The 26,689-nt window shown below is 48.5% G+C and overlaps 1 protein-coding gene across 3 annotated transcripts in view; it reads right to left on the minus strand.

Moving 5' to 3' along the window:
* Window positions 1–26,689, minus strand: part of Eef2k (eukaryotic elongation factor 2 kinase) — a 62,369-nt gene that overhangs the window by 13,484 nt on the left and 22,196 nt on the right. For 2 of the 3 annotated variants that reach the window (XM_059267635.1, XM_059267641.1), the window contains 13 exons: window positions 15,493–15,593; window positions 12,323–12,383; window positions 9,298–9,335; window positions 8,747–8,918; window positions 8,448–8,597; window positions 7,511–7,643; window positions 7,124–7,251; window positions 6,377–6,578; window positions 4,738–4,805; window positions 3,531–3,599; window positions 2,534–2,596; window positions 452–586; window positions 122–310 (listed from right to left, as the gene is read on the minus strand). In XM_059267635.1, the coding sequence (XP_059123618.1) occupies window positions 122–310; window positions 452–586; window positions 2,534–2,596; window positions 3,531–3,599; window positions 4,738–4,805; window positions 6,377–6,578; window positions 7,124–7,251; window positions 7,511–7,643; window positions 8,448–8,597; window positions 8,747–8,918; window positions 9,298–9,335; window positions 12,323–12,383; window positions 15,493–15,593 (1,509 nt within the window). The remainder of the gene's footprint in view (window positions 1–121; window positions 311–451; window positions 587–2,533; window positions 2,597–3,530; window positions 3,600–4,737; window positions 4,806–6,376; window positions 6,579–7,123; window positions 7,252–7,510; window positions 7,644–8,447; window positions 8,598–8,746; window positions 8,919–9,297; window positions 9,336–12,322; window positions 12,384–15,492; window positions 15,594–26,689) is intronic. The other variant, XM_059267650.1, reaches the window with a different exon arrangement.

Genomic DNA, 26,689 nt, shown 5'->3' on the forward strand with positions numbered 1-26,689 from the left:
AGAGCTACATAGTCAGGCCCTGTCTCGAAGAAAAACAAACAAAACAAATCCTCGGGTAGATGACCACCAGGATGAGGGCAGTAAGTGACGGGCTGCCTGAGCCCTCCACACATCCCCTCACCTTCAGAGAGACATCAGCCAGGATGTGGTGGGGCAGCTGAGAGTACATGAGCCCCAGGCCCACGATGGCCTCCAGTTCTCCCAGGTCAGCTGCATGCTCCAGATGGAAGATGGCTGACTCTCGGTCCCATTCCTCATTCTTCTCGCAGAAGCGCCCGCCCTCGTGGTATCGTACCATGGCCAGATGGACCTGCCACACAAACTGCAGTGTTTGTCTGGCTGCCTGGGAGGCCAAAGCCGTGCCCAGGGGCAGCCCAGCCAGCCTGCAAGAAGAAGCAATTAGTGGAGAAGAGGAGTGAGTCCTGGGCTCTGGAACGGGCATCACCCATACCTTCCCCAAAACAGACTTCCCGATTTTCCTTTCAAGGTTCAAAGCATTTAGCCTTTGCACTTCAAGGGCCACAGCCGAGGGCCTCGGCAGGTGCAGGCGGGAGGGATTGAGCAGGTTCCACGTCTCCACACAGACCTGATGGGAGAGACCAGGTGGATAGAGTTTAAAGGTCAGAAGTGAGTGGCTGGGACCAGATGTGCTGGCACAAGAAGTAAGCTACCATGAAAACAGGAGGCTGGCTGGCAAGCAAGGGGAAGGAACCCCAAACGGCATCAAACTTTACTGTACAAGACTGGCCCCCAATTCTTTTGGTTTGTTTCTGACAATTTGAACAAGAGCTTTATTATGTAGTCCAGATGGACCTTGAACTCACTATGTAGCTTAGGCTGTCTTGCATTCAAGATCTTTCTTCCTCAAACTCTAAAGTGCTGGGATTACAAGGAAGCACCCCCACCCTGCAGGGCTTCAATTCATTCATTCTTTCTTTCTTCTTCTCTCCTTCTTCTCCTTCTTTTTTGTTTTGTTTCTGTGTAGCCCCGACTGTCCTGGAACTCACTCTGTAGGCCAGGCTGCCCTCGAACTCACATTCAACCGTCACTAGCTCATGGGTACGGATAGAGGGCAATAACAGGACACAATGACCAGCAGAGGAGACCACAGTGACCCTGAGAAACACTTCCCCTCATTCATCAGGCCAGAGCTGCAGCTGAGGTTTGATGTCAAGCCTTCTCCTAGGCTCTTCCTCATACCAGGCCCCTGCAAAGACTGACTCCCACAAACACACTTGCTTTCTCTGTGAGTCACCCAACACGAAGTGAGCAACATCCACGAGGCACTTCATGGACACACACAGGCAGCTAAATGCCCTGCAGCCCTGAAGCGAGAAGGACCCAGCCCAGCACCCCAACAGTGACTCAGCTGAGAAGGCAACTCCGTCCTGCTCCAGGCTGAGAAGGCTTCATCTGACCATCAGCAGAGGAAAAGGAATGAGGTCAGCTGTTAGACGGTGCCGCTGGGCTCCAGATATGGGGGGAGAGGCTTTAGGGGGAGGAAGGACTCTGCAGGCGGGAGGGACTCAACTTAGCAAACGGTGAGAAGTGGGATGTTCACAATGTGTTTGAGAATCCGAGAATAACAAGTGCAGAAGGGCTGGCCTTTCCTAAACATGCCTCAGCAGCCATCACTGAGACACTTGTCACACACACAGTGGCCAAAAGACAAGGGCACTGAAAACAGTGGGTGAAATTCCCCCCAGCTCATGTTTTAAGTATATATGAAACATACAATCTCATGGTTAGACTTTGGGTTCCTCTCAAGTTGTCTAACTGTGTATATGCCAAGTATCCCCAAATATTTTTTTTTAATCTAAAATGTGAGATTGGGATGATGGTTCAGTGGTTAAAACATCTGCTGGACAAGTATGAGGAGCAAAGTTCCTACGCCCACAAGTCTGGCAGGAGTGGCAGTCTGCCTGTAATTACAGCCCTAGAAGGCAGAGATGTGAGCCCCAGAGCAAGCTGACTAGTAAAACTAGCCAGATCAGTGAGCTCTGGGTTTGACTGAGAGACCTTGCCTTGAAGAATAAGGTATAAAAGCAATAAAGGATATTTCCCAATATCAACCTTGGATTCCACATGCATGACCACACACATGCATGTACACACATGAAAAAGGGAAATGGAGAAATAATCTGAAATCTGAAGCATTTCTGATTCCAAGCATTTTGAATAAGGAACACATCCTGGAGTATCCAGGGAACTGGGGGAAAGTTGCCCAGGACTCTAGGTTTCTCATATGAAAGAGGTGATGAACAGCTTAGCAAATATCTCACTGGGTGGTGGCAAGGAGAAAGTGGTAGATGCTGTGACCTTCCTGTCAGGCCCTCTAACACAGGAGCTGTCCTTGTTACTTTCCTTCTTCCAGACCCATCTTTCTCCTTCCCGAGGAACCTCTTGCCACCCTGCCCAGGACATTACTCTTTGCAAAATGGATATGCACAAGGTGGAGGGGGCAGGCAGTGTGTCGGGAGGAGGGCAGAGCACGTGAGCCGGAAGAGGCAGGTCTGTTCCCATGGGTACATACCCGTCCATAGCTGCCCAGGCTGTCCTCATCGGATTCACGCCTTTGGTTGTTGTTAGAGTGGCCCTGCAAGGGAACAGAAAATGAGTGATTGTAGGGGGAAGACCTTCCTTGCAGAAGCCAATTCCTGGGGAGCAGGACCAGCCCTCCCAGGGTCCCTCCTCTAGGACACTAGTCCAGTGCTCCCCAGGTGAAGCTGGAGCCATCGTCTGCAGAGCTGATGAGTTCAAAGTCTTCTTGTCTCTGTCTGTATGAACAGACTGAACTGACTCCAGGGTACCGGAGTTGGCATGAAGCCACTGGAGAAATAGTGGCTAGTTCTTCCTCTGGTTTACCTTCCACCTGTATGCTTCATGTTCATAATTGTATAGCTGAGACCAGGGCCTTCTATGCAACAGGCCTTACCATACAGGTTCCATTTTGGTGCACGGTGAAGTCTCTGAGGGGCTGAGAGTATGGAAGCCACCTCCACTCAGAGACAGCTGGGAGGGAGACTGAGGAAGCAGGGCTGAGACTCCCCAGGACTGCCAGGGCTGTATCTTGGACCCTCCAACTACATCAGCACCAGTGAAGCCTATTACCCAGCATTCTCTCTGCTCAGCAACCAAACGTTCCGGCTCCAAAGATTTCTTTGCTGTTTTCTTGTCTTTGTTTTTTGTTTTATGGTTGTTGTTCTTCTTTTAGAGATAGGGTATCCTTAGCCCAGGCTGGCCCTGAACATAACCCTCTCCAGTGTGTGACCATGACCAGCCTGCTTGTCAGTTTCAACCTTATATCCAAGCCTCTCTCTCTTCCCCTTCCTCATCCCGGTCCACTTCACCCTCTTCCCTGCATCTGCTGCTCTCTGCAGTCTGGTTCGCTGTTTTTAAAAGTTTTGCTTTTAATCTTCCTTGTTCTCAGGACCAACTCTGATTTGCCTGTTAGCTTTTTATCCCAATGGTTAACAACAGATGAGGCAACAGAGGTCTCTAGTTTTAGGGTCTGGGGGGGGGGTGCTTACGTGTTCTCGGGGCTCAGGATCATCCAGGTCACTTCGCTTCTCGCTTGGGCAGCCGCTGTCCCCGCTGTCCTGCAGAGAGAAGACAAGCTTAGGGTGATGACTTCTGGAGTCATCTGTCCTGTTTCATGGCCTCATTCAACACAGTCTTCTTCCTGCCTCCCGCTGGTCGAGGGACCGGAAAGCAGTCAAAAGTAGTGGCAAAGAACGCAGACCCTGGAACCGGATGCCTGGACATAAACCCTGGCTTTGATACTCGCCAGTCAAGACCTAGGTAATTGCTCAACTCATCTGAGCTTTAGTTTCCTTGGCTGTGGGATCTAGTACCCGCATTGAAGGACTGTTATAGTTTGGTACAAAATGCACCCCCGAACGTTCCCAGCTAGTTGTCCTATTGAGAGGTGAATGAATCATGAGACTGCCAACCTCACCCGTGGGGTAACCCAGTGATGAGTTCGTAGCTGAATGGGTCACTAGGATGTGGGGCCTAGTTAGAGGAAGCGGGTCACTGGAGCACACCTTTGAATACCTTTTATCCCTCTGATTTCTTTGCTGCCCCTCTCTGTTTGCTGGTCACCGTGAGGCGAGCAACTTCCGCCACACCCTTCTGCCCTTGTGTTCTGCCTCGTCACACAGTACTAAAGAAGCCAATTAACACAGGGCTGAAGCCAGGAAATGGGGTGAAATAAGTCTTTCCTCGTTTATACAGATTGTCTCTGTTTCTGTTTTGAGACAGGGGCTCATGTAACCCAGGCTGGCCTTAAACTCACTATGTCACCAAGGATGACCTTGAACTTGTGATCCTTCTGCCTCCACAAGTGCTGGGATTACAGGTGTACACTGCTATACCCAGTTTCTGTAGTTCTGGGGATTGAACTCAGGGCTTCATGCATTCTAGGCAAGTACTGTCTCCACCAACTAAGCATATCCTCAGCCCCCATCTAGTTCCAGAATACAATCTGCTGTAAAGGGAATAAGAAAAATCTATCTCATACATCTTGAGAACTAAGTGAGAAATAAATCAAAGCTCTTTAAAATACCATCTGGCCAAGATGTTGGTTCCAAACAACAGTCAAAAACGAACTTGAACCTGGGGGGGCAATCTGAGAGATGCTCAAAGCAGACCTGAGTGGGGCTGCCTCCATCAATCTAAAGCCCCCTTCCACACCACCCTGGGGATGGCAGCGGAGCCTCCCTCCTCTCCACTCACCCGGTGATTGTCCATGCGGTCATGGTCTCTAGGGCCCATGTTATCGAGGTCACCAAACACTGGCCAATCTGAGCAGGGACAAGCAAAGGTGATGTAGAACATGCCCAAGAGTCGCATGTAGCCTGCCTACAGCACATGGCATCTGCACCAAACCTCACTATGCAGCCCAACTCCTGGCAATCCTCCTGCCTCAGCCTCCCAAGTGCTGGGGTTACAGGTGTGCACCACCATGTCTAGCATTTTACTTAAACTTTTTATTTATTTATTTTTGTTTTTTTGTTGTTTTGAGACAGGGTTTTTCTATGTAACCTTGGCTGTCCTGGGACTAGCTCTATAGACCAGGCTGGCCTCGAACTCACAGAGATCTGCCTGCCTCTGCCTCCCCAGTGCTGGGACTAAAGGTATGCGCCACTACTGCCCAGCTACTTTTAATTTTTAAAGAGAAGCACCACAAAGGAAAAAGGTATTATCGCCCCTGAAGAGCTACAGTTCTTTCTCAATTCTTTCCAAGTCTGTCACTTGATAGCCATCGGATCTGTGTCTCTGTCACGTGCAGATATACATGTAATGTGGAGAGTAGCACATCAGCTCTAAACAAAGTACAGATATGATGGAAGAGAAGCCATGTTCATGTGGGGCCCAAAGTGTGCGTCACAACATGGCTTTCCAGCCAACTGTCTGTCTCCTGTCCTAAGCAAGCTGCAGTCTGACCCATCTGGCCAACCTTTTTGCTGTTGTTTCAGACAGGAGCTCATGTAACCCTGGCTGTTGTGGAACTCACTATGTAGACCAGGCTAGTCTTGAACCCACAGAGATCCACCTGCCTCAGTCTCCCGAGGGCTGGAATAAGCAGGTGGCCACCACACTCAGCAGGCTGACATTTTTATTAAGTCTGTTACAATGCAGGCTGGGGAAATCTCAATGGTAGAGAACAGGCCAAGCAAGAGTGAGGCCTGTGTTCAACCCCAGCATACACCCATGTACACACACAGTTCATAAAAACAGCTTTTACATTTTTAAATAGCTTTCTAATATTTTTAAAAAGTATTTTATGGCACGTGCCTCTATCCAGGGGGCCATCTTCCAGCCTCAGCTTCATTCCTTTGACTTATTGCTATTAACATGTTTCCTAATGCAGAATGACTCAGATTTGATCATGATGGGCCAGTAGTTTATTTGTTAGTACTTTACTTTTGACAAAGATTGTCTTATGGGAGGTGTGGTTGTTCTGTTTTAGTTTTTGAGAGACTTAACTAGGTAGTGCTGGCTGGCCTGGAACTTGCTGTGTAAATCAGGCTGACCCCAAACTCAAGAGATTTCCCTGCCTCTGTCTCAGTCCTGGACTGGTACCACCATACATGGCTCATTCGCAGTCTGTACCCTGTGCTTGTAATGACGTTGAGGTGGAATGTTCTCTCCTGCGTTCTGTCAGATGTTGGCTTTGCTAGCTTCATAAAGCACACTGAGGTGGGTTCCTTGTCTACCACAGAGACTGTTTTCATATTAGTGGGATGGCTGCATCTTGGAAGTTTGTCCTCTGCACTCACCAGTAGAGCCGTCTTTTTCTACCACGAATGAAACCTGTTCAGCTCTGCTCTACCTGGTGCCTGCCCCTGTGTTCACAATACCCAGGACTTACGGAGGTGGTCCAGTTTCTGGCTGTGAGGTGTAGCTGAAGAAGGGGAGGAAGGCAGAGAGTCAAAGGTCACGTCGCTCATGTTCTCATCCCCAGAGTTCTCTGACAGGTGAAGGCGCAAGGGGGGCCGGCTGCCAGGGAGCGTCCTTATGCAGGGACTGCCACACTTCTCCTCTGTCCCCCTCAAGATGGTCTTGGCTGATTGCTGGGAACATTAATGGGAATATTCATGTCATGAAAGCACTCTGTAGAGAATGGAGGGTTCCTTTGGACCCCGAAACCTTTTCATCCATGGCTTTTATACATGCCTAAGAGAGAATCTTATTGAAAAAGCAGTTCAGGATTAACCCTATGGTGTCCAAGAAGGGGTATATGGATGGAGGTCAAAGGGGCTAATAGCCTGTGTTTCCTAAAGCACTGGCCTTGCTCCATGACACCCAGAGGTCAAAACTGTTTTTTGCCAATAGACTCCTGAATTGGTTCTTGTAAGAAGAGTAAGCTGGCTGGTCCCACTGTACACACTCGGTCCCACTGTACACACTCGGCAGGCTCAGAAGGCCAGATCGAGTCACTCATTTGTTAGTGCACATGGGGACGCACACTTCCTGTCACTTCTCTTTCTGCCTCTTTTCCTCACTCTGGTCACAAATGGGCCAGAGCCAAAACAACGCCATCCCACAGGACGCAGTGCCTGGCTTCGTGGTGGCAGAATGGCCAGCCCGCTGGAGTGAATTGCCACTGAGTACTCACCAACAGCTTGGTGCTCTGGTTCACCACAGCCTGCTCCCGCGGTGAGAGGTCAAAGGGCACAAGGCCCATGCTCTTGCAAATCCGGTTGCAGGCATGAGAATAGAAGAAGAGAGCCATTCCCCGGACACCTGCAGGCAGAACAGGGGTGTCGGGTGTCTTACTTTTGCCTAGTGACAAAGGACAGTGGGGACATGGAAATGTGGCCAGGACAGGCAGAAAAAAAATGCTGAACTGGAGGGGTGGGGGATCAGACAAACCAAGTTCCCACCCCCATAATCTCAAGGAAGGCCCAACAGTGTCTCAGGGTGTTTCCCTTGGATGGAGAAAGAGCTAACAGCTTTTAGGGGAGCATGGTCTCCGTGGACATGGCTGGCTCTCCCCACTTACCTAGGTTGCCATCTCCAAAGTCAGTGCCTTTCTCTGTGTGGATCTGTGGGTCAGTGTAAAGGTCACCCACACCCTGGATGTCCACCACAATCAGCTGATGTCCAGAACGCTCAAATGTGAAGTGGCTGAAGGCCTGTGTAGGGGACAGGAAGAGAAGGTAGTAGTAACAGACCAGATTGTGGACTGGGCAGATGCCGGCCTGCTGCTGTGCCTCAGGCTGTAATACTCAGGCCTGCCCTGGTGAGGGCGTTCTCTGCAAGAAGAGTTTTATAGAGTAAAAACAGAAGAAGGATCTGCTCAACTCTGCAAAGACCTCAGGATTACAGGCTTATGGCCATCTTAGGGCTGCTGAAAGAAACCAGCACAGGGTGGCAGGTGTGTTGCTTAAAAAAACAATCTTGGGAGATGTATTGGTGGTTAAACCATTGCCATGTAAACACGAGGACCAGAACCTGGATCCCCAGAACTCGTGTAAATGTTGGGTGCAGATGGAGGTCTACCCTTAGGTCCAGCTTTAACGGTGGAGATGGGATCCTCAGAGCAAGCTGACTACAAAGACTAGCCATATCAGTGAGCTCTGGGCTTGAATGAGAGACCCTGAATCAAAGAATAAGGTGGAGGAGTGATCGAAGATGATCCCCAACATCATATGGCACACACACAGGTGCACACACACGCAGACACACATGACACATGCACACGGCAGACAAACACATGGAAAGGGGTAGGGCAGTCTTTTTTAGGGGCTGGGGATACTGTTGTGTGGTAGGGCAGGTGCCTAGCATGTTGGAGCCCTGGGTTCACTCATGTTCCAATGGATGTGAGGAGCCTCTGAGGATGTGAGACCCCGCCCACAGGACTCTCCCTGTCTAGGGTTGAGCCTTCCCCAGGGTATGGAGGATGGAAGTGTGAGTGGAGAGCAAGCCCGGGGCCTCACCTGCGGGGTTAGCCGGAGGTTGTCATCGCGGACAAAGCCTGAGTTGGAATTATACTTGATGTACTTGCCCTCAATGTAGTGCTCCAGGTGGAAGAGGGGCTGGCCTTGCCTGTTCTTCAGCTCAATGATGCACATCTGCATGATATCCACCTGGGGGAAGAGCAGGGAGCAGGGTCAGGTGGGGGGGACTGGGCTGGGAGCACACTGCTCACCTGGGCACAGACCAGCACCCCCAAGTTTCACCATCACCCTCGTAGCCAGCCAGCGGTGTCGGAGGGAGACAGGCGGGGCTCACGCACCTGCTTGGGGGGCTTGTGCCGATTGTACTCCTCCCCCCAGAGCTTGGCCTCCATCTGGAGTTGGACGTCCTCAAAGTACACGCTCCTGTCCACCGGCTCGAGGTAGCGTTTTGCCACATAGTTGGAGGCCCCCTTCCATTGCTGGGCATGTAAAAAGTTGGAAAGTTTCTTCCTGAGGAGAAAGACAAGGGGGCGGGGGGGCTGTCTAGAACTCAGCAGTTCACTGCAGACACAGCCTTGAGATCTCAGAATAACTAGGCCCTGTCTGACATGGCTAGGTGGAGGAAGAACAGGGTACAGGGGTAGAGGAAAGGCAACATCCCCACCCCTCCAGAAGGGCTAAGGACCAGTGTCCGGGGCCTCCCGTCCCATTCTCTATGCCTCCAGAGCCCTACAACCAGGCCAGTGTGGGGTCCGACAGACACCGGATGGAGAACTTGGGCAACATGGAGGCACAGACCCCTTGTCTCCAGCCTTTGGTTGGAAATTACCCCATCCCCCAGTCTTAGCTTTTAGGAGTCTTGGCAAAAGTCCCAGGCCAAGTCACTTACGTCCTGAAGCACTCCCTCATTGCTCCACGGCCGAAGGGCTGAAAGACAGGACAGAGTCATCAGTGCCCACACCCCACGATCCCCACTGTCACCGCCTACCCAGCAAGGTGTCCTGTACATTACCTCAATCCTAATAACCCTAGGCTGTCACTCCTGAGCCTCAGTACCAAAGCCAGACAGGCCTTTCAGCCTGGAGACTGCTGGGATGAGGAGGACCCCTGATCCATCATCTCAACCCCACAGAAGAACCCACAGTGCTGGGGACGGGCAGTGCATGACAAAGGGTGATTTTTTCAGTCCTTGCTTTTCCTCTCTGCTTCCCGACCACCATCGGGTGAACAGGCCTCCTCTGCCACGTGCTTCTGCTGGAATGTAATGAGCCCACACAGGGCCTAAGCATCAGGGCCAACAGACCACGAACTGAAAGTTCTGAAACCATGAGCCAGGTGTGGTGACTCTCGCCTTTAATCCTAGCACTCAGGAGGCAGAGGCAGGCGGACCACTGAATTCAAGTCCAGCCTGGTCTACAAAGCAAGTTCCAGGACAGCCAGGGCTAGATAGAGAAACCCTGTCAAAAAAACAAAACAAAACAAAAAAACCCAACCACAACAAAATGATTGTATAGAGAATTGTGTCACAGGTATGAAAAGCTGAATAATGCTATCTCCAAATAATGCTATTTCAAAACAGAAGGAAAAAAATGGCTTGTCAGTTAAGAACTCTTTCTGCCTTGCAGAGGACCCGAGTTCAGCTCCCAGCATCCATGTTACGCAGCTCAACCACCTATAACTCTAGCTCCAGGGCCCTTTTCTGGCCTCTGAGGGGGCACTGTGTACATACACACACACACACACACACACACACACACACACACACACACACACACACAAAGATACAGAAAGAAGGAAAACAGTAAAAACAGAGAGAAGGGAAGAGAGGAGCAGGCTACCTCAGTGACCACTAGTAACCTGCCACACAAAGTACTAGGTCTATTCATTCAACAAGTGCTTACACAGCAAAGAAAAAAATGGAAACTGTTGGGGCCGGAGAGATGGCTCAAGGGTTAAGGGCACTGGCTGTTCTTCCAGAGGACCCGGGTTCAACTCCCAGCACTCACACAGCAAGCAGCTCACAACTGTCTGTAATTCCAATTCCAGGAGACCCAAAACACTAATGCACATAAAATAAAATTTTTTAAAAAGTATTTTTTAAAAAATGGAAAATGTTGAGTGAAAGAAACCACACTCAAAAGGCGCAATGACAGAAGAATGAAAATCTTAGGACAGGGTTTGGGACAGTGTTGAGCCTTGGTGGGTGAGTAGTGACTGAGAGAAGCCTGTGGGGACACTGGCTATGTTCTGCTTCTCTGGGTACTGTGCCAGTGTGTCTGCCTTGGGGACACTCATCAAGATGTATGCTTTGCTTGCTTCTTGGTGTGGGGATGGAACCCAGCACCTCCCACTTGCTGAGGACTTACACACCAATGAGGAACAGCTTCTTCCCTGTTTCTCCAGCGAGTGTGCTACATTCTAAGAGGTCCCCTCACTGAGCAGGAAGAGCCCTTTTTCCCAGTCCTGCTTTCTTTTTTCTTTGCAGGAGGCTGGTTGCAGCCACTGAATGTATTTAGTAGCTTAAACAAACAAACAAACAAACAAACAAAAAAACAGGGTAGTGCCATGCAAATCAGTCCATTGGCAGTGACCCACTGAGACGTCTTCATGACATCTTTGTACATGAAGGGCCTAAAGCCGAGCTATCTACATTACAGAAAGTGAGCAGGGGTTTCCAAGAGTTCGGGTGATGGAGGAATGGGGTGGTCAGGGAGGGTAAAAATGTTCCGAAACAGCTCCTCAGCTGGGGCTGGGTCTTCCTGGGCCATCCTCAGTCCATGCTGGGGTTTGGGTTGAGCAGGACGTGTGAAGGTGTGAGCGTGCCTCAGGGATTCGACCCCTGGTGGGCAGTCCATGCTCCAGTGTGTGGCTCCATGAACGTAATAGAGTGGTCTCTATGGATTTAAACAGAGTATATGAAGGTGTGTGTGTGTGGGGGGGGTGATAACATGGAGGAATAGTGGGCTGATCAGAACACAGATGTGCATATATGAATTTCTAAAACCATAAGTTTTAAAGCGGGAGGAAGTTCTGGAAATGAGTGGTGATTGTTAAACAGCTAAAGGCCATTGAATTGCATATGTTTTTCTTTCTTTTTGCAGTGCTGGGGGTAGATACCAAGGTCCTGTGCATGCTAAGCAAGCATGCTCCCACTGACCTGCAGCCCAAGTCTGAACTGTGTAAATGAAGTGAGCAGCATGTGTGGTATGTGAGACACATGTTAATGAACGAGTATTTAAAAACACAGAATGTTGGCTGGGGAGACGGCTCAGTGAGTAAAATGCCTGCCGCCGAGCACGACAAAAGGAGCATCCAGGAAACCCCCACGATAAAGAGAACCAAATGCCACAGGCTGTCCTGACCTCCACATGTGCACGGCAGCACGCACGCCCTCACGCACGCATGCCCTCATGCATGCCCTCACACACAAATAAAAAAAATAAGAAAATTTAATAAGAATTTAAAAATATAATATAGTGCCAGAGGATGGCTCAGAAAGTTGAAGTGCTTGATTGACACTTAGCCTGAAAACATGAAGAAAAGAAAGAAAACAAGTTGTTCTCTGACCTCAACACACACACACACACACACACACACACACACACACGCACGCACGCAAAATAAAATACAATTGAAAAAATATGTGAATGATAACACAGGAAAAACCCCAAAGACAAAAATTAAAGTGGCTTCACAGTATGCATGCAGGAAACTGAGGCAGGAACTTGTGAGTTTGAGACCAGCCATAGCCTGGCCTGCAAAGGACAGCTCTGTTTCTCTCACGTGCACACACAATAAATAAATGAAAATAAAAAACAAAATTAAAGATAGCAGGAATGGAAGGAGGGCACTGAAAATGGCTTGGGAAAGTCCCTACCGGGCCCTGTCCCCTCACAGCTCAGGTTTCTGCTTACCTGAGATGCCATCTTGATCAGAACCTCGTCTTTCAGCCATTCCCCGGTGACAGCGTTGTACCTACAGAGATCAGAGCCCACCTAGAGCATCCTGGTCCTGCCCCTCACTAGCTCAAACACTCCTGGGCTCTCTATGGGCCTCAGGACCCAGCCTGCTCTGCACCTGGGCCGACGGGCTTGCTGAGTCTTGGGGGTGGGCTGTGGACACCTTCTTCCCTCTCTCCCAGTCTCTACCCATGACCTCAGGGGGACTTGCCTTTCCTCAGACACACTTATTCCTTCTGTGTGGTGTTGCCAAGACCAGCACTCCCTGCCGGGCTCTTGCTTGGCTTGCTCTGCTCTCTCATCAGGCCACAACTCCACAAAACAGGCCCATGTCTGTCTTGCTCACCACAGGGCCTAGTGTGTGTAGATGCTTAATAAACATGCGTTGGATGGATGACTGAAGATATAAATATCCTCATAACTGATCTATATAACTGTTAGGTCTCGGACAGTCCAACAAGCAGTCCATATATCCTATAGGACTATAGGAGGGTCTCGGAACATATGGACTGCCCGAGACCTAACAGTAACAACAGCAGGTCCCGGAGATGGGGGGAGGCAGCAATCTCTCAATTTTGCCAACCACTTGGGCCAGGAGCAGCCCACACAGGTGGATACATCTCCCAGGAGGTAAGGACTGTCACAGTACAAGTAGAGGGCAGGGGAAGAGTCACCTCCGAGGCTAGATAAGAAAGAGTGTGGAGGAAACATGGAGGAAATGATAGAGGGAAGACGAGAAAGAAACAGAGAGAGAGGGACTGATTAAGAGATGAACGTGTGAGACAGGCGGAGAGAGATGTAGAGAGATGAAGAGAGAGAGAGACGTGGCAGGAAAGACGACGAAGAGTGACGGACAACGAAGGAAGGAGAGGTGGAAGGGAGAGGGGTGGTTCCAGAATACCCCCATCTTCACTCTCCCAGGAATTCCCTTCCCAGAGCACATCTGGCAGCCTCAGGCCTGGTGGAGTTCCAACCTCAGTGAGTCACTATAGCAGGAACCAACCCTTATCTCAGGCCAGTGGCCTCCTGGCTCAGAACACCCAGACCTGGGAAAACAGGTTTGTCAGAACTGGAAACCTGAGCAAGAGGAACAAGCAGGTTACCTCCCTAGGCTCAGAGGAGGAGGGCTCTCCCAGGCTGTCAATCTGCCCGCAGCCAGTGGGAGGCAAGCACTATGTTCTACATAGTCTATATAGAGAGGGAGGCCACAGACGTACCACTCCCTTACCTCCACTCTGAGAGACACCCAGAAGCTGGGGAAGGGGGTCAGTGTGCAACCTTGAAAGGTCTTGCTTGCTGCTCACAATCACTAACACCATAAAGGGAAGAGTCAGTCAGGACTGGTGACACAGACCTGTAACCCCAGCTACTTTCAAAGATGAGGCAGAAGAATAGCCAAGTTGGAGGTCTGCCTGGGCTATATAGTAAGTTCAAAGTCAGCCTAGGCCAACTTCAGGGGACCTATCTTAAAAATGAAATGAAGGCTGGGAACAGGGCTCACAGGCAGAACACCTGTCTAGTATATAGGAAGCCCTAGGTTCAATCCCCAGTAACAAGTAAGTAAATGCAGGAATGACTCAATGCCTAGCGTGAATAAAGCTCATGGAGTTCACTATATGCTGGTTTTTTTTCCCCCCTTTGGTTTTTCAAGACAGGGTTTCTCTGTGTAGCTTTGGAGCCTGTCCTAGAACTCACTCTGTAGACCCACAGAGATCTGCCTGCCTCTGCCTCCCAGGTGCTGGGATTAAAGACATGTGCCACCACTGCCAGGCAATGCTGGGTTCTTTTTTTTTTTCTTTTTTCTTTTTTTCCGAGACAGGATTTCTTTGTGTAGCTTTGCGTCTTTCCTGGAACTCGCTTTGGAGACCAGGCTGGCCTCGAACTCACAGAGATCCACCTGCTTCTGGCTCCTGAGTGCTGGGATTAAAGGCGTGCACCACCACCGCCCGGCAATGCTGGGTTCTTAAACAGACCATTTCATTTCATCTGTGCAGAGACCCTGAGATGGCGACAATTACTGTGCCTGTTTTACAGAAACTGGCTCAGAGGTAAGGTCTCCTGCCTGAGCATCAGGATTCAAACTCAGGCATGTGTAAAGCAGAATCTAGCTCTCAACCACCCTGGAAACCATTCAGAGGGACAGGAAACCTGTCCTAAACAGAGGGCCAGCTTTTTACCAAGGCTTAAAAATCTTAAAAAGCTACGGCCAGGGAAAGAAGTGTCAGGTTTAGAAATTTCAGAATGTTTCAGACAGCCATGCTTGGTCTCCAGTAATCAGAATGTTCTAGACAGCCATGCCTGGCATACTCTCATTGGCAGCCTGGGTAGCATAAACTCAGCCGTTTGGTTAGGAAATAAACAGTTCAGCCTGGTCTAAGATCCCAGCTGGGCTTCAAGACACAGAGCCATAGGGTCCCTTTTCCCCTGGTGATCCTCAGGGCCTGAACACGGTGTCACCAGCTTGCTTCCCTAGTGCTCTCGCAGGTGGAAAGAGGTAGGACCTACGTATACCTCCTATACTGGGGTCCAACCCATGCTGACCTATCCTGACCCCACACTGGGAGGTAGGCTTCCAGCTGAGAGGAGGTGCGGGGGGGGGGGGTGTTCTGCAGCCATCTCCTTGAAGGACAGGAGCGGAAATGATGGAAGAGGACAGAGTGTGCTAGCCAAAGAAAAATGTCACCGCCGCCGCCGCCAGTGACCATGCATTAAAAGCTGCTGCACTGTCTTGATCCTGTCCACCTTTACTGGTATTTGCAAGGACAAGCATTGGGAGGATGGTGTGGCAAGTCAGAAGGAACCTGGATCCCTGGGCTGCCCTGATGAGCTGCTCAACTCTCAACCACCTTCCAATGGAGGATCAATGCACCTTTGCTGCACAAAACGCTCCCCCTTCCTTATCCGAAACATCTAGGACGAAAAGTTTTCCACGTCGCAGATTGTTTCCAACTATGAATGCTAGTACAGGCTTAACTGGTTGGGCCTCCCTGACAACCCCACACGCTGTAGAAAATCTGAAACTGGGGCATTGTATTAGTCCTTTTTCTTTAACCAGAAGCAGGACCTACGATGCTCCACCCCCACCCCACAAGGACTGCTCAAAGCCCCTGGGACAAACTGCTGACCTGTGCCGAGTAGCATGTTCTGTGGCGATGTCCTCCAGATGGAACTCGGCCCAGGGGTCAGGCATGTGCTTGGCCTTCTCAATCGCGTGCTTCCAGGCTTCCTGCAGAAGGCAAAGGGAGCGTCAGGCCCAGGCCAGGGGCAGCCAGCCGCCTCTTCCCCAGTTAGGTCCCCCGGGGAGGACCACAGCATCCCAAAGAAAGGATTCCCATCCGCTGTCCTCCCAACGACAGTCCCGGAGGGATCCAGTGTGTTCTCATGGGCTCAGCCTACAGATAGAAGTCTCCGACATGTTAATTATACAATTCTTCACTTGCTGTCAAAAAGCTGAAAGTGAAAATAAGACTTTCTGAGGGCTGGAGAGATGGTTCAGTAGTTAAGAGCATGCACTGTTCTTGCAGAGGACCTGAGTTTGGTTTGATGAGCAGCCACGTTACACAGCTCACAGCTGAATATAACTGCAGCTCAAGGGATCTGTAATCCTCTTCTAGCTCAGTGATAGAGTGCTTGCCTAGTATACAACCTCACAGAAAGAATTTTTTAATTAATTAATTGTCCCCTCCCTCCTTTCTTTTTTGAGTCAGGGTTTCATAGATAGTCCTGGCTGTTCTAGAATTCACTATGTAGACCAGCTGGCCTCAGACTCACAAAGATCCTCTTGCCTGTGCCTCCCGAGTGCTGGAATTAGAGATGTGTGCCAAGACACCCATCCAGCAGCTATTCTTTATAAACTATCACAGTTGTTTTGTTACAGCAACAGAAAACAGACTGACTTAGCAGCTTCCCATTTGAACTTTCTTCAGTCGTTTTATTGAATCTTCCCTCTCTGAATCTTCACTACCCTTTTGCTTTCTTCCTAAGAAACTCAAATCTTTGCCCCAAAGGAACTTAAATCTTTGCTCTAGGATCACCAAGACCCAAAATCCCTTTCAGGCCCCATGGATCTTCCCCTATGGGGAAGATAATAGGTAGGGGACTGGGCATCATCTGGATGATACAGGCCAGAAGGAGCTCTGAGACAGGGAAGGGGCAGTCAAGGGACAGCAATTTCAGATGGCCTTTGCCACCACCGATATCCCTCAGTGCTCCAGCCATCCTTGGAAGAAGTCCAGCTTCCCAGGCCTCAGCAGAGCTAGCTGCCCACCCTCCTAGTATGCCCACCCTCACTGGGATCCTGTTAAAAATAGAAGTCATCAGGGAAAGGAGCTGAGACTTCACAACACACACACACACACACACACACACACACACACACACACACACACGGCCAGAACTCTCTTGCAAGAGGCTTTCCAACCTCTGCAAAGCCCGTATTTTTTTCCTTCTGGTCTAGAAGCTAATTTAAGATTAATGAAACTACAGCAGCCACTGTCCACGCATGCCTTCAGTGAGTTCTATTTGATGCATTTTTAAAACATGCTTGGAATCACACAGAAAACACATTACATCCTTTTGGGGGAGCAGATCCCTGGGACTTCATGCTTTATTTAGTGGTTCCTAACAACCACCGCCACCATCCCCCACTCCAAAAGGACCGTCTCGCCGGGCGGTGGTGGCGCACGCCTTTAATCCCAGCACTCGGGAGGCAGAGCCAGGCGGATCTCTGTGAGTTCGAGACCAGCCTGGACTACCAAGTGAGTTCCAGGAAAGGCGCAAAGCTACACAGAGAAACCCTGTCTCGAAAAACCAAAAAAAAAAAAAAAAAAAAAAAAAAAAAAAAAAAAAAAAGAGGACCGTCTGCTTCACATGAAAACCACAAGCACTACAGAATTCTGAATGAGAAAGCGGAGTCCTCCCAACAGCCTTTCGTGGGCTGCCGCTTGCTGTAGACATTCAGCAGGTGTCCTCTCTGCCTTTGCTAAAGGTGTGCATCAAGAACGGCACGCCTCGTCTCTGTGCGGAATCCTGCTTCCTGCACTTAACACTCACTCTTTGAGGGCCTCCCTCTGGGCTTGTGTGGACAGACTGCATCCTTCCCAGGGCGTGGGATACAGACTGTGTAGGTGTACCCTACACATCTGCCCCCAGGAGACCGTACTTGGATGCCTTCCAAGGTGTCCCAGTACAAACAGTGCTGACGCTAGCATCTTTATCTCTACAACTCTGCATACTCGTGCAAGATCTCAGGAGGAGAGAGTTTTGTTTGTTTTCAGTGTCATTGCTGGACCAGATTTAAAGTCTGGGGGCCTGGGAAACAGGTCAGTGTGTCCGAGTGCTCAGCCCAGGGTTCAAGCCTCAGCAGTGAAACAAAAAAATTAGAAATTGCCCCAAAATGTTCTTGTAAGTTACACTCCAAGCAGCAGTAAATATGTCACTCAAGTTTTAACGGGAGATTATGTCAAGGGAGTGTAAACTAGACACATTTGCAACAGTATAGAGTAATGCACTATGTGAGTTTACTACTACATAACTGGCTGGCACTCATCTTTTCTCTCTTATAAATGACTCCCCGGCAGATATGCTGACATCCAAAATGGTTTCTGAATTTCAATCCCTGTATTTTAAAAGGCACGTTACTATCCCCACTTACATTTCAGCAGCTGGGAATGGCTCATCTGTCTGTCTGGAGAAGTGGAGGCTGCCTGTCCTTCTGAGCATGTCTCTGCCTGTGGAGACATGGTTCTCTGGCTATGTCTGTCTTGAATGACGACTCCACCATGACCTACACCCACCACCGGGGGCTGTCCCACTCAGGGGGTGGATTATCAACAGAAGTCATCTGGCTAGACTCAGGAGCACCAACCAAAACCGTAGTTAAAGGGTTGGGGCGGTGGCTAACCGGTACACTGGTTGCCTGAAACACATGAGGTCCCAGGTTCCATCCCCAACACCACTAAAAACAAAACCAAACAACAAACAAGGAAGACAGTACTTTACAGGTGAGGGTGTGGCGTTGGGGGAGGGTGGATGACAAAAATGACCCTTTCCAAACTCAGGAATCATTCCACACCTCACCAGCCACAGGTGGCTTAATGCAACTGACTTGTTTCTAAGGTGGGGTCTCACTACAGAAAACTGGCCCCAAGCTTTCTATCCTCCAGCCTCAGCCTCTCAAATGCTGGGATTATAGGCATTCACCACCATACATAGCTGCAACTGACTTTTCCTTTTTTAAAGCACAGTATTAAAAAGTCAAGTATTAGGCCGGGGTGACAGCTTGGCAGGACCTACTACTGCCTATTCTTCCTACCGCCAACTCTGACAACCTGAGTTCGATCCCTGGGACCCACCTGGTAGGAGGCGAGAAACAGCTCCCTCAAGGTGACAAACTATCTTCTCACCTCCACATACATGCTTGGTACACACAAAAGAAATAAATAAAAATTAATTCTTAAAAAGGTCTGCTGGGTGGTGATGGCACGGGCCAGTCTGGTCTACAGAGCGATTTCCAGGGTGGCCAGGGCTACACAGAGAAACCCTGTTTTGAAAAACAAAACAAAAAGGAAACCCTGTCTTGAAAACCCCCCAAGATAGATGGATAGATGGATAGGTGGATGGGTGGATGGGTGGATGGGTGGATGGGTGGATGGGTGGATGGGTGGATGGGTGGATGGGTGGATGGGTGGATGGGTGGATGGATAGATAGAGAGATAGGTAGATAGATAGATAAGGTCTAGCACTGGCATCTGGGTCCCTTGATCCTGGTCCTATCACTGCTGGCTCTGTGGAAAATGCACGCTTACTTTTGTTGACAAATAAGGATAAAGATTTTGGGGACTGGTGCCCAATGTTTCTCATGGCCCCTACACCCGGGATAGATGCTCCCACTAGAGAGTAGGCAAGCATTCTACCATTGATCTATATTCTCAGCCCTGAAAGTATAAACCAAGGTCAGCAAACAAAAATCACTAATGTAAATGAGTCTTTGATGATACTGTAGAGATGAACTCAGGGTCTCATACATGCTAGCACATGCTCTACCACTGAATGACACTCCCAGCAGTTGGATGATTCCTAAGCCTCTACCAGCCCTAACAGTCTCTAGTTCAAATGATTTTAAATCTCAACTGCTGAGTAGGCAAGTTAATTTTGCAGCTGCTGAAGGTTTGTCATAAATAAGAGGAAGGAGCCAGGAATAGTGGCATGCGGATGCAGCTCTAACCCCTCCACAGGAGGCCCAAGTTTAAAGCCAGCTAGCAACATGGCAAGACCGTGTCTCCAAAAAGGAACAGAGAGGCTCAGTGGTTAAGAGTTCTGACTGCTCTTCCAGAGGTCTTGGGTTCAATACCCCATATGGTAGCTCACAATCATCTAAAACTCCAGTTCCAATGTTCTTTTTTGACCTCTGCAGGCATGGCATACACATGGTGCACAGATATATAACAGGCAAAACACCCATACACATAAATAAACGTAAATCTTGGTGCCTGACACCAAGGCTGACAATATAGGCTCAATCTCTGGGACTCACAGTGTAGAAGGGAAACAGAGTCCCACAAGTTATCCTCTGGTCTTACTTGTGCATGATGACAGAACACCCAAGTCCATACACATACACACATAGAGCACACCCAAGCCCATATACATACACACATAGAGCACACCCAAGCCCATATACATACACACATAGAGCACACCCAAGCCCACACACATACACACACAGAGCACACCCAAGCCCACTTACATACACACACAGAGCATACCCAAGCCCACACACATACACACACAGAGCACACCCAAGCCCACACACAGAGCACACCCAAGCCCACACACATACACACACAGAGCACACCCAAGCCTGTATGCATACATACACAAATAAGCTAAAAAGGGAATAGAAAGGCTTGATTCTTCTAAGAATACAAAATAAAAGTAAATAAACAGAATTTCAACAATGTGAACACATTTCCTGGGAGGTGCAGGGATGGCACTAGAAGAACATGTAGTGTCTTCGAGGCCCTTGGCACAAGTGACAATCGTGTTGGGCTTTTTGTTCGTGTTTTGGTTTAGGTTTTGAGACAGGGTCTCGTGTAATCCAGGCTAGACTCAAACCTGATATAGCCCAGGATGACCCTAAACTTCTGACCATCCTACCTCTATCTCCCCAAGTGCTGGGATTACAGGTGTATACCACCACACTGGGTTTATGCAGGGCTTAAAGCCAGGACTTCATATGTGGTAGGCATTCTGAGCTATAGCTACAACCCTTGTTTTAACATTATTATTATTATTTCCATGATCATAGCAACTGTAGCCTTTTATTAAGCATCCAGGGACCAACCAAGCCCTCCTTCTTTGATCAGCTGCTCAGTTATAAGTGTTCTGTCCCCCTGTTGTTCCGGAGATTCCAAGAAACACAACTCTTGAGTCAGCCCAGGCTCTCCTTCCCGGAGGAAAGAGAGGGATCACACCAGACTCCACGGGAAAATGCAAAAAGCAGGAAGAAGGAAGGATCACAGCCAAGCGAGGATGGGAGGAGACCAACAAGGCTGTGTGGCTGCCTCACACCATGTCACATGCACTTAGCAGCTTTATACATTCATCCACGGAACCCAGAACTCCATGTAGCAGTGAAATACTGGAGACTGTCAAAGCAACCCACAAATCCCAAGAAACCCAATATCAAAGTACAGCCATGCAACAGTCCACCATGGAGCGGAAAGGGTGACTTTTTTTCCTTCTTCCAGTACTGGGATTGAACCTAGGGCCTCTCACAATCTAGGGAAGCACTCTGACACTGAACTATATCCCCAGCCTTCTTTGTGTTTGTGTGTGTGCTCAGCCCAAGCCTGCCAACAGAGTGTGATTCCCAGGACCCAACTGGTAGAAGGAAAGAACTGAGCCAAGTTATTCTCTGACCTCATACATGTGCCACAGAATGTGTGTGCCCCCCACTATATACATATATGTAATATATATTATATATTAATAATTACATATATTATATATGTACACACACAATGTTTAAAAAATAAAATAATCGGATGTGGTAGCAGATGGCTTTAATCCCATCACTCAGAAGGCTTGGTCTACATAGCAAGCTCATGGCCAGCCAATGCTACACAGTGAGATCCTGTATCAAGATAAATTACTCAATCAAAACAAAAATCCAAAATAAAATCCTGTTTGCAAAGAGTAGCTAGAACTGTAACTTTTGGGGTTCAGAGCCCTGGCTTTGAAGAAAGGTAAAGATGGAAATAATAAAAATCAAAGCAGTAGCATTTGCTAGGGTTACATAATGCCATGGCCTCTTGGGAGCGCCCCACCCAGACAGCATCCTACCAGCATCTCACATCATTTGTGAGGGTAGAGAGAAAAGTGGGAGAATTCCAGGTTCAGAGAACAAGGAAAAGTTTGGAAGTGTGAGACTTAAACATTAAACACAGTTACTACGAGACCTGCTTATGCCACTCCTCAGAACGGATCTATGGATACAAAGTGCCTATGGGCCAATAAGATGGCTGGTGGGTAAAGGTGTTTGCCGTCAACCTTGGTGATCCGAGTTTGATCTTAGGATCTCCCCTTCTACCAATTCCTGCGAGTTGTCCTCTGACTTCTATATGCATAGTATGGCATACAAATAAATAAATATAACACTTTTTAAGTCTAGAAAAGGCAAACTCATAGAAACAGAAAGTAGATTAGTGGTCCGGAGGGCTGGGTAGACCAGAGATGTGAGGAAGTGATGCCTGAGAGGTACAGCTTTTGACAAAGTTAGTTATAGAGATGGATGGATAATTTTACAAACATACTAAAAGCCACTGGATTGTATATTTAAATGGGTAAGTTTTATGGTATGTGGCTTACATTTTCATAAAACTGCTAGAAAAAAAATGAAAATGAGAGAATGTGGGGGCAGGGTGGGGGAGTCCTTGTCAATAAATACCCTAGCACTCTTCATCAAAGCATTTCAGCACATTCATTGATAAAAGTAAGCCCCTACAGCAGGGCTCCAACCTCTTTCAACTCCTCCTGTGTGCCGGACACCAGGTCACCAGAGGGCTTCAATTCCTATGCCAGCAGGACTCTTTTTCAACTGGCCAGCAGGCTTTCACCTTGCAGGAGGTCAAAGCTTTTTAGGCTATCTTTTTTTTTTTTTTTTTTAATCATTTTAAGATGCTATAGACTGAACCCAGGTCCTCAGGCTTGCCAGGAAAGCACTCTAGTCACTGAGCCAAGCCGGACCAGGCTCATAAGCTTTGTTTTTTGACTGCATTCCCAAAGCACAAAAACAGTTACTTACCTCTGGCTCACTTTCTATGTTCATGGTCTGAGGCCTGAGGCTGCCAGGGTGGAGCCTCTTAGGCTCAGCAGGCAGGGACACTCCTCTGCCCAGTGAGTCACCACACCCTGGCTGGCCAGTCTCACTCTGTTTGGTTTTAAACCAAGCTGTTAGAACATCAGCAGCATTAACAGCACTTATGCAATTGAAGATGAGATGTGGGAAGCAGGTACCATATACAGCAGGGCAGTTCATTGGTGCCATCGGCCATCCCCACGAAATTTTAAATTCAAGGTTCTGCCCAAGCCACTCCAACACTAGTCAGTACATTCTCTGGCAAGTGTATCCCTGCAAAGCCATATATGTACAAGGAAACACTGTCCTCCAGTGAAATGAAACTCACCCATTAAAGACAACAAATAAATGAAAGATTGTAGGCACAAGGCCCTGGACTTGCTCACAAACAATGAAAAAAGAAAAATAAAAACAAACTGCAAAATATAGTGAGTTATAATTGCAGCTATTAACAGTATCACTCTGAGACAGGATCTCCAGGGAGGGAACACAGTCCTGTCACTTCCCAGGCACGTGACCTCATTTCGATTTACCATCTGGCAAACTGCCAACTGTCTGGGGCTCTACAGGGTTCACTGTGTACACTGTACTGAGTAAGACACATACTGCAGAGCCTGCCTGCACCACAGACAAGCTACGGAAGAGTTCATGTCGGCTCCCCAAGGGATAAGGGAGGACAGCCACCAGGGTGGAAACCAGTTTGTAACATCTCCATGAAAGCAAAAGGAAGACAGTCAGGGCGAGAGAACATACCCTGGCCTAAGCGACAGGAGGAGCATGCTCTGTGCTGAGATGGGGGACACATTTTCACTTCTTGACAGTTTAGATTTGTTTTACCTTGTACATACATTAAGTATAGATTACGTAGACTATAAAAATGTATTTTTGAAGTTTACATACATGGGAGCTGCAGACACAGCTCAGCGGTTAACTGCACTGGCTGCACTTGCCATGGACCCATGTTTGAGTCCCAGCAAGCACAAGGCAGCTCAGAGCTAACTCCAGTTCTGGGGGATCCGACACCCTCTTCTATCTTCCAAGCGTACCAGGCACCAAAGTGATGTACAGACATACGTGCAGGTAAAACACCCATACACAGGAAAATAAAAAAATAAAGTGTACATGTGTAAAATACATTTGTAAACATTTACAGACATACAGTTTGTGAATGTATTTGCATATATATTTAAAGACAGCATATGTATGTATTACCATGCTATTTGCAGGAAGGGGAAAGAAATTCATGGATATTTTTTCTCAAAGGGCTGGGATTGTTGTTCAACTGGCCTGGAATGTATAAGTCTCTGGGTTCCAATCCCTGTACTGCAAGAAAAAGAAGTCCTTTCAAGGTGGTACTTTTCAAGAAAGTGTGATAATTCCTGGATCTCAAAGGAGAGAACCAACGGCAGAAAAGCTGTCCTCTGATCTCCAAGCAAGTGCCAGGGCACACATGTCCATACACACATGATAAATGAATAAATAAATGTAAAACTAAGAATAAATAAAACTTTGCAGTGGGGGAGGGGAGAGAAAGCTGTAGAAGGGCCCAGTGTGGTGGCACACGCTTGCAGTCCTAGCCCTCGGGAGATAGAAAGATCAGGAGTTCATGGTCCTTCACTAGAGTTTGAGCCCAGCCTGAGCTACGAGAGACCCCCTCTCAAAAAGCCCAAACTGAGCCTGGGCGATGGCGGCGCACACCTTTAATCCCAGCACTCCAGAGGCGGAGGCAGATCTCTGAGTTTGAGGCCAGCTTGGTCTATAGAGTGAGTTCCAGGACAGTCAGGACTACACAGAGAAACCCTGTCTGGAAAAAACAACAAAAATAAAAGCCCAGACCACTGTGGGGAGGGGTAGGGGAGGGCTGGATCTGGAAGGAGATGGTAGGGGGAGTGGTGTAAAAATGATCAAAATTCTTGATATGCACGAAATTCTCAAAGAATAAAAAGTTTAAACCCAAATCAAACAAACAAACCCAAAAATGCAGGACCGTCCAAGGTGTAAGAAAAGAATAGTCATTCCATCTGATCCTGTCCTAAAGCAATCCCTGATAGTGACAAGCTTCCTTAATCAATCACTCTCCATCCCCCCTCCCCCTATGTGTTTCAACACTTTACATCTGCGACTGAGACCCTATCTCACACGGGGCAAACTTCCTCTGAGGGTCAGATTGGTATCTACTGAGAGGCTTTCTGAGTGATTCTGCCCCACCCCTTGGGAACATGGGGGCTGGCAGAACCTGACATTTCACCATACATACCCCAGTACCTGCTGGGGCCTGTTTTTTGGAGGAAGGCCAGATGGCCATTTTGGTTCAACAACCCAGGTTACCATGTCAACAGTAAATTAAGTGCCAGAGGAAATGAGGTTGGAAACTAAGCTCTAGTCTTTTCCCTGACCCACTCCCATGACAACAGTCTAGCAGAGCCTGCTTTCAATGAGGTAAGACAGTGAGCAATGAAGACTTAATCCACTCTGTGCCTGGTTCAGGATTTCACCAACTGCTTCCTATTTATAAATAAGTCAATGAATGGTGGGGCCACCAATAGCCCCCAGCCTGCAGTTAGGGGCGGACTCAGAGTGACACTAAACGGTGACAGGTACATGAGGAGTCTGTTGAGAGTCCAAGGGAATACAGAGAGCCCCACAGAGTTGGAGACTGGAGGTTTCCTTGAACCCTTAAGTCTCAACTAGAAGAAGTTCTAGGCAGAGGCACGCAAAAGGAAGCCTATTCCAGGAGCTTTGAGGAGTGTGGTGGGATGAACTGAACACAGAAGTTGCTCCCAGCTCCTCTACCAGGATTCTGAACTCAATGTTGAAGTGAGGAGTTTTAAGGATGGGCTATTTGGGGATTTGCATGTGAGGGGGAAGTAATGTGACCTGGTAATACTGCAGTAGTTTTTCTTAACATTTTTGGGGGCTGAGGACACAACTCAGTTGTAGAGAGCTTCCTAAGAAAAGCTTGAGGTTCTGTCTGGGAGGGAGAGAAGGTAATTTAAAGAGAGATATTGTGCTTTCAGATTATCAAAACAATGAACTCCAAAGAATTAAAATTTCCCTAGGAATCCCATGCTGGGAAAAGGGAAAGGCTAAATCCCAGGTGACAGTCAGAGCAGGGGCCTACTTCCCAGGAAGAGAGTTCACACAGTTCTGACTATAGATCAGCTTGCCAAGACACAGTGGGTCGCTGATGGGAGGGATGACCCTTGACCTCGATCTAGCCTTCTGTTTAAACCTAACCCCTCTGTGTCAGCACCCCAGAGACAGACAGAGGGGCCACTGGACCTCTTGTTCCTCCGTACAATGTGGCTGCACTGAGTAACTCTCTCTCCTCTGTGTTTTGTTATTTCCTCTTTAATTGCTGTATTAAGGATGGTTGGTGGCTTAACCTAACTTGTTGAGTTCATGAGTGTGAGAGTGTGTGAGTGTGTGAGAGAGAGTGTGTGTGTGTGTGTGGTATTGGAGATGAAACTCAGGGCCATGCCATACTAGGAAAGCATTCTTCCTTTGAGCCATATCCCAAGGCCCTGAAGTATTTATAGACATCGGTTTTAAAGTACAATTACCTAGTAACATCACTCATGTTAATGTAAATATGTCTCTCTGTTAGAATCTCCATTTAAAGAGATCTCTCTGCACGGGCTCTGGAGCTGTTTGCATACTGAGCCCTTCTAGCCCTCTCTGGAGGTGGAAGCTGGGAAAAGGGGGAGCTTGGGGTGGAGTGCTGGGGTACTGGGAGTCTGTTCCAAAGCTGCCTTTCCATGGAAAGCAGGATAAACTGGAACCTGCCTTTCAGGATCCCCAGAAACCCAGAGGAGACTGAGTTATTTTTGGAGCTATGTGATGGAGAGTGAGTTAAGCTACAACTCTAGCCTGGGGAGGGAAAAACAAAACAAAACAAAACAAAACAAAAAAACCTACTCTACCCCAGTGTCTGTAAGAACTAAAATCATTCATTTTCTAAA

Source organism: Peromyscus eremicus, chromosome 1 (genome assembly GCF_949786415.1).
Source record: "Peromyscus eremicus chromosome 1, PerEre_H2_v1, whole genome shotgun sequence".
Taxonomy (NCBI): domain Eukaryota; kingdom Metazoa; phylum Chordata; class Mammalia; order Rodentia; family Cricetidae; genus Peromyscus; species Peromyscus eremicus.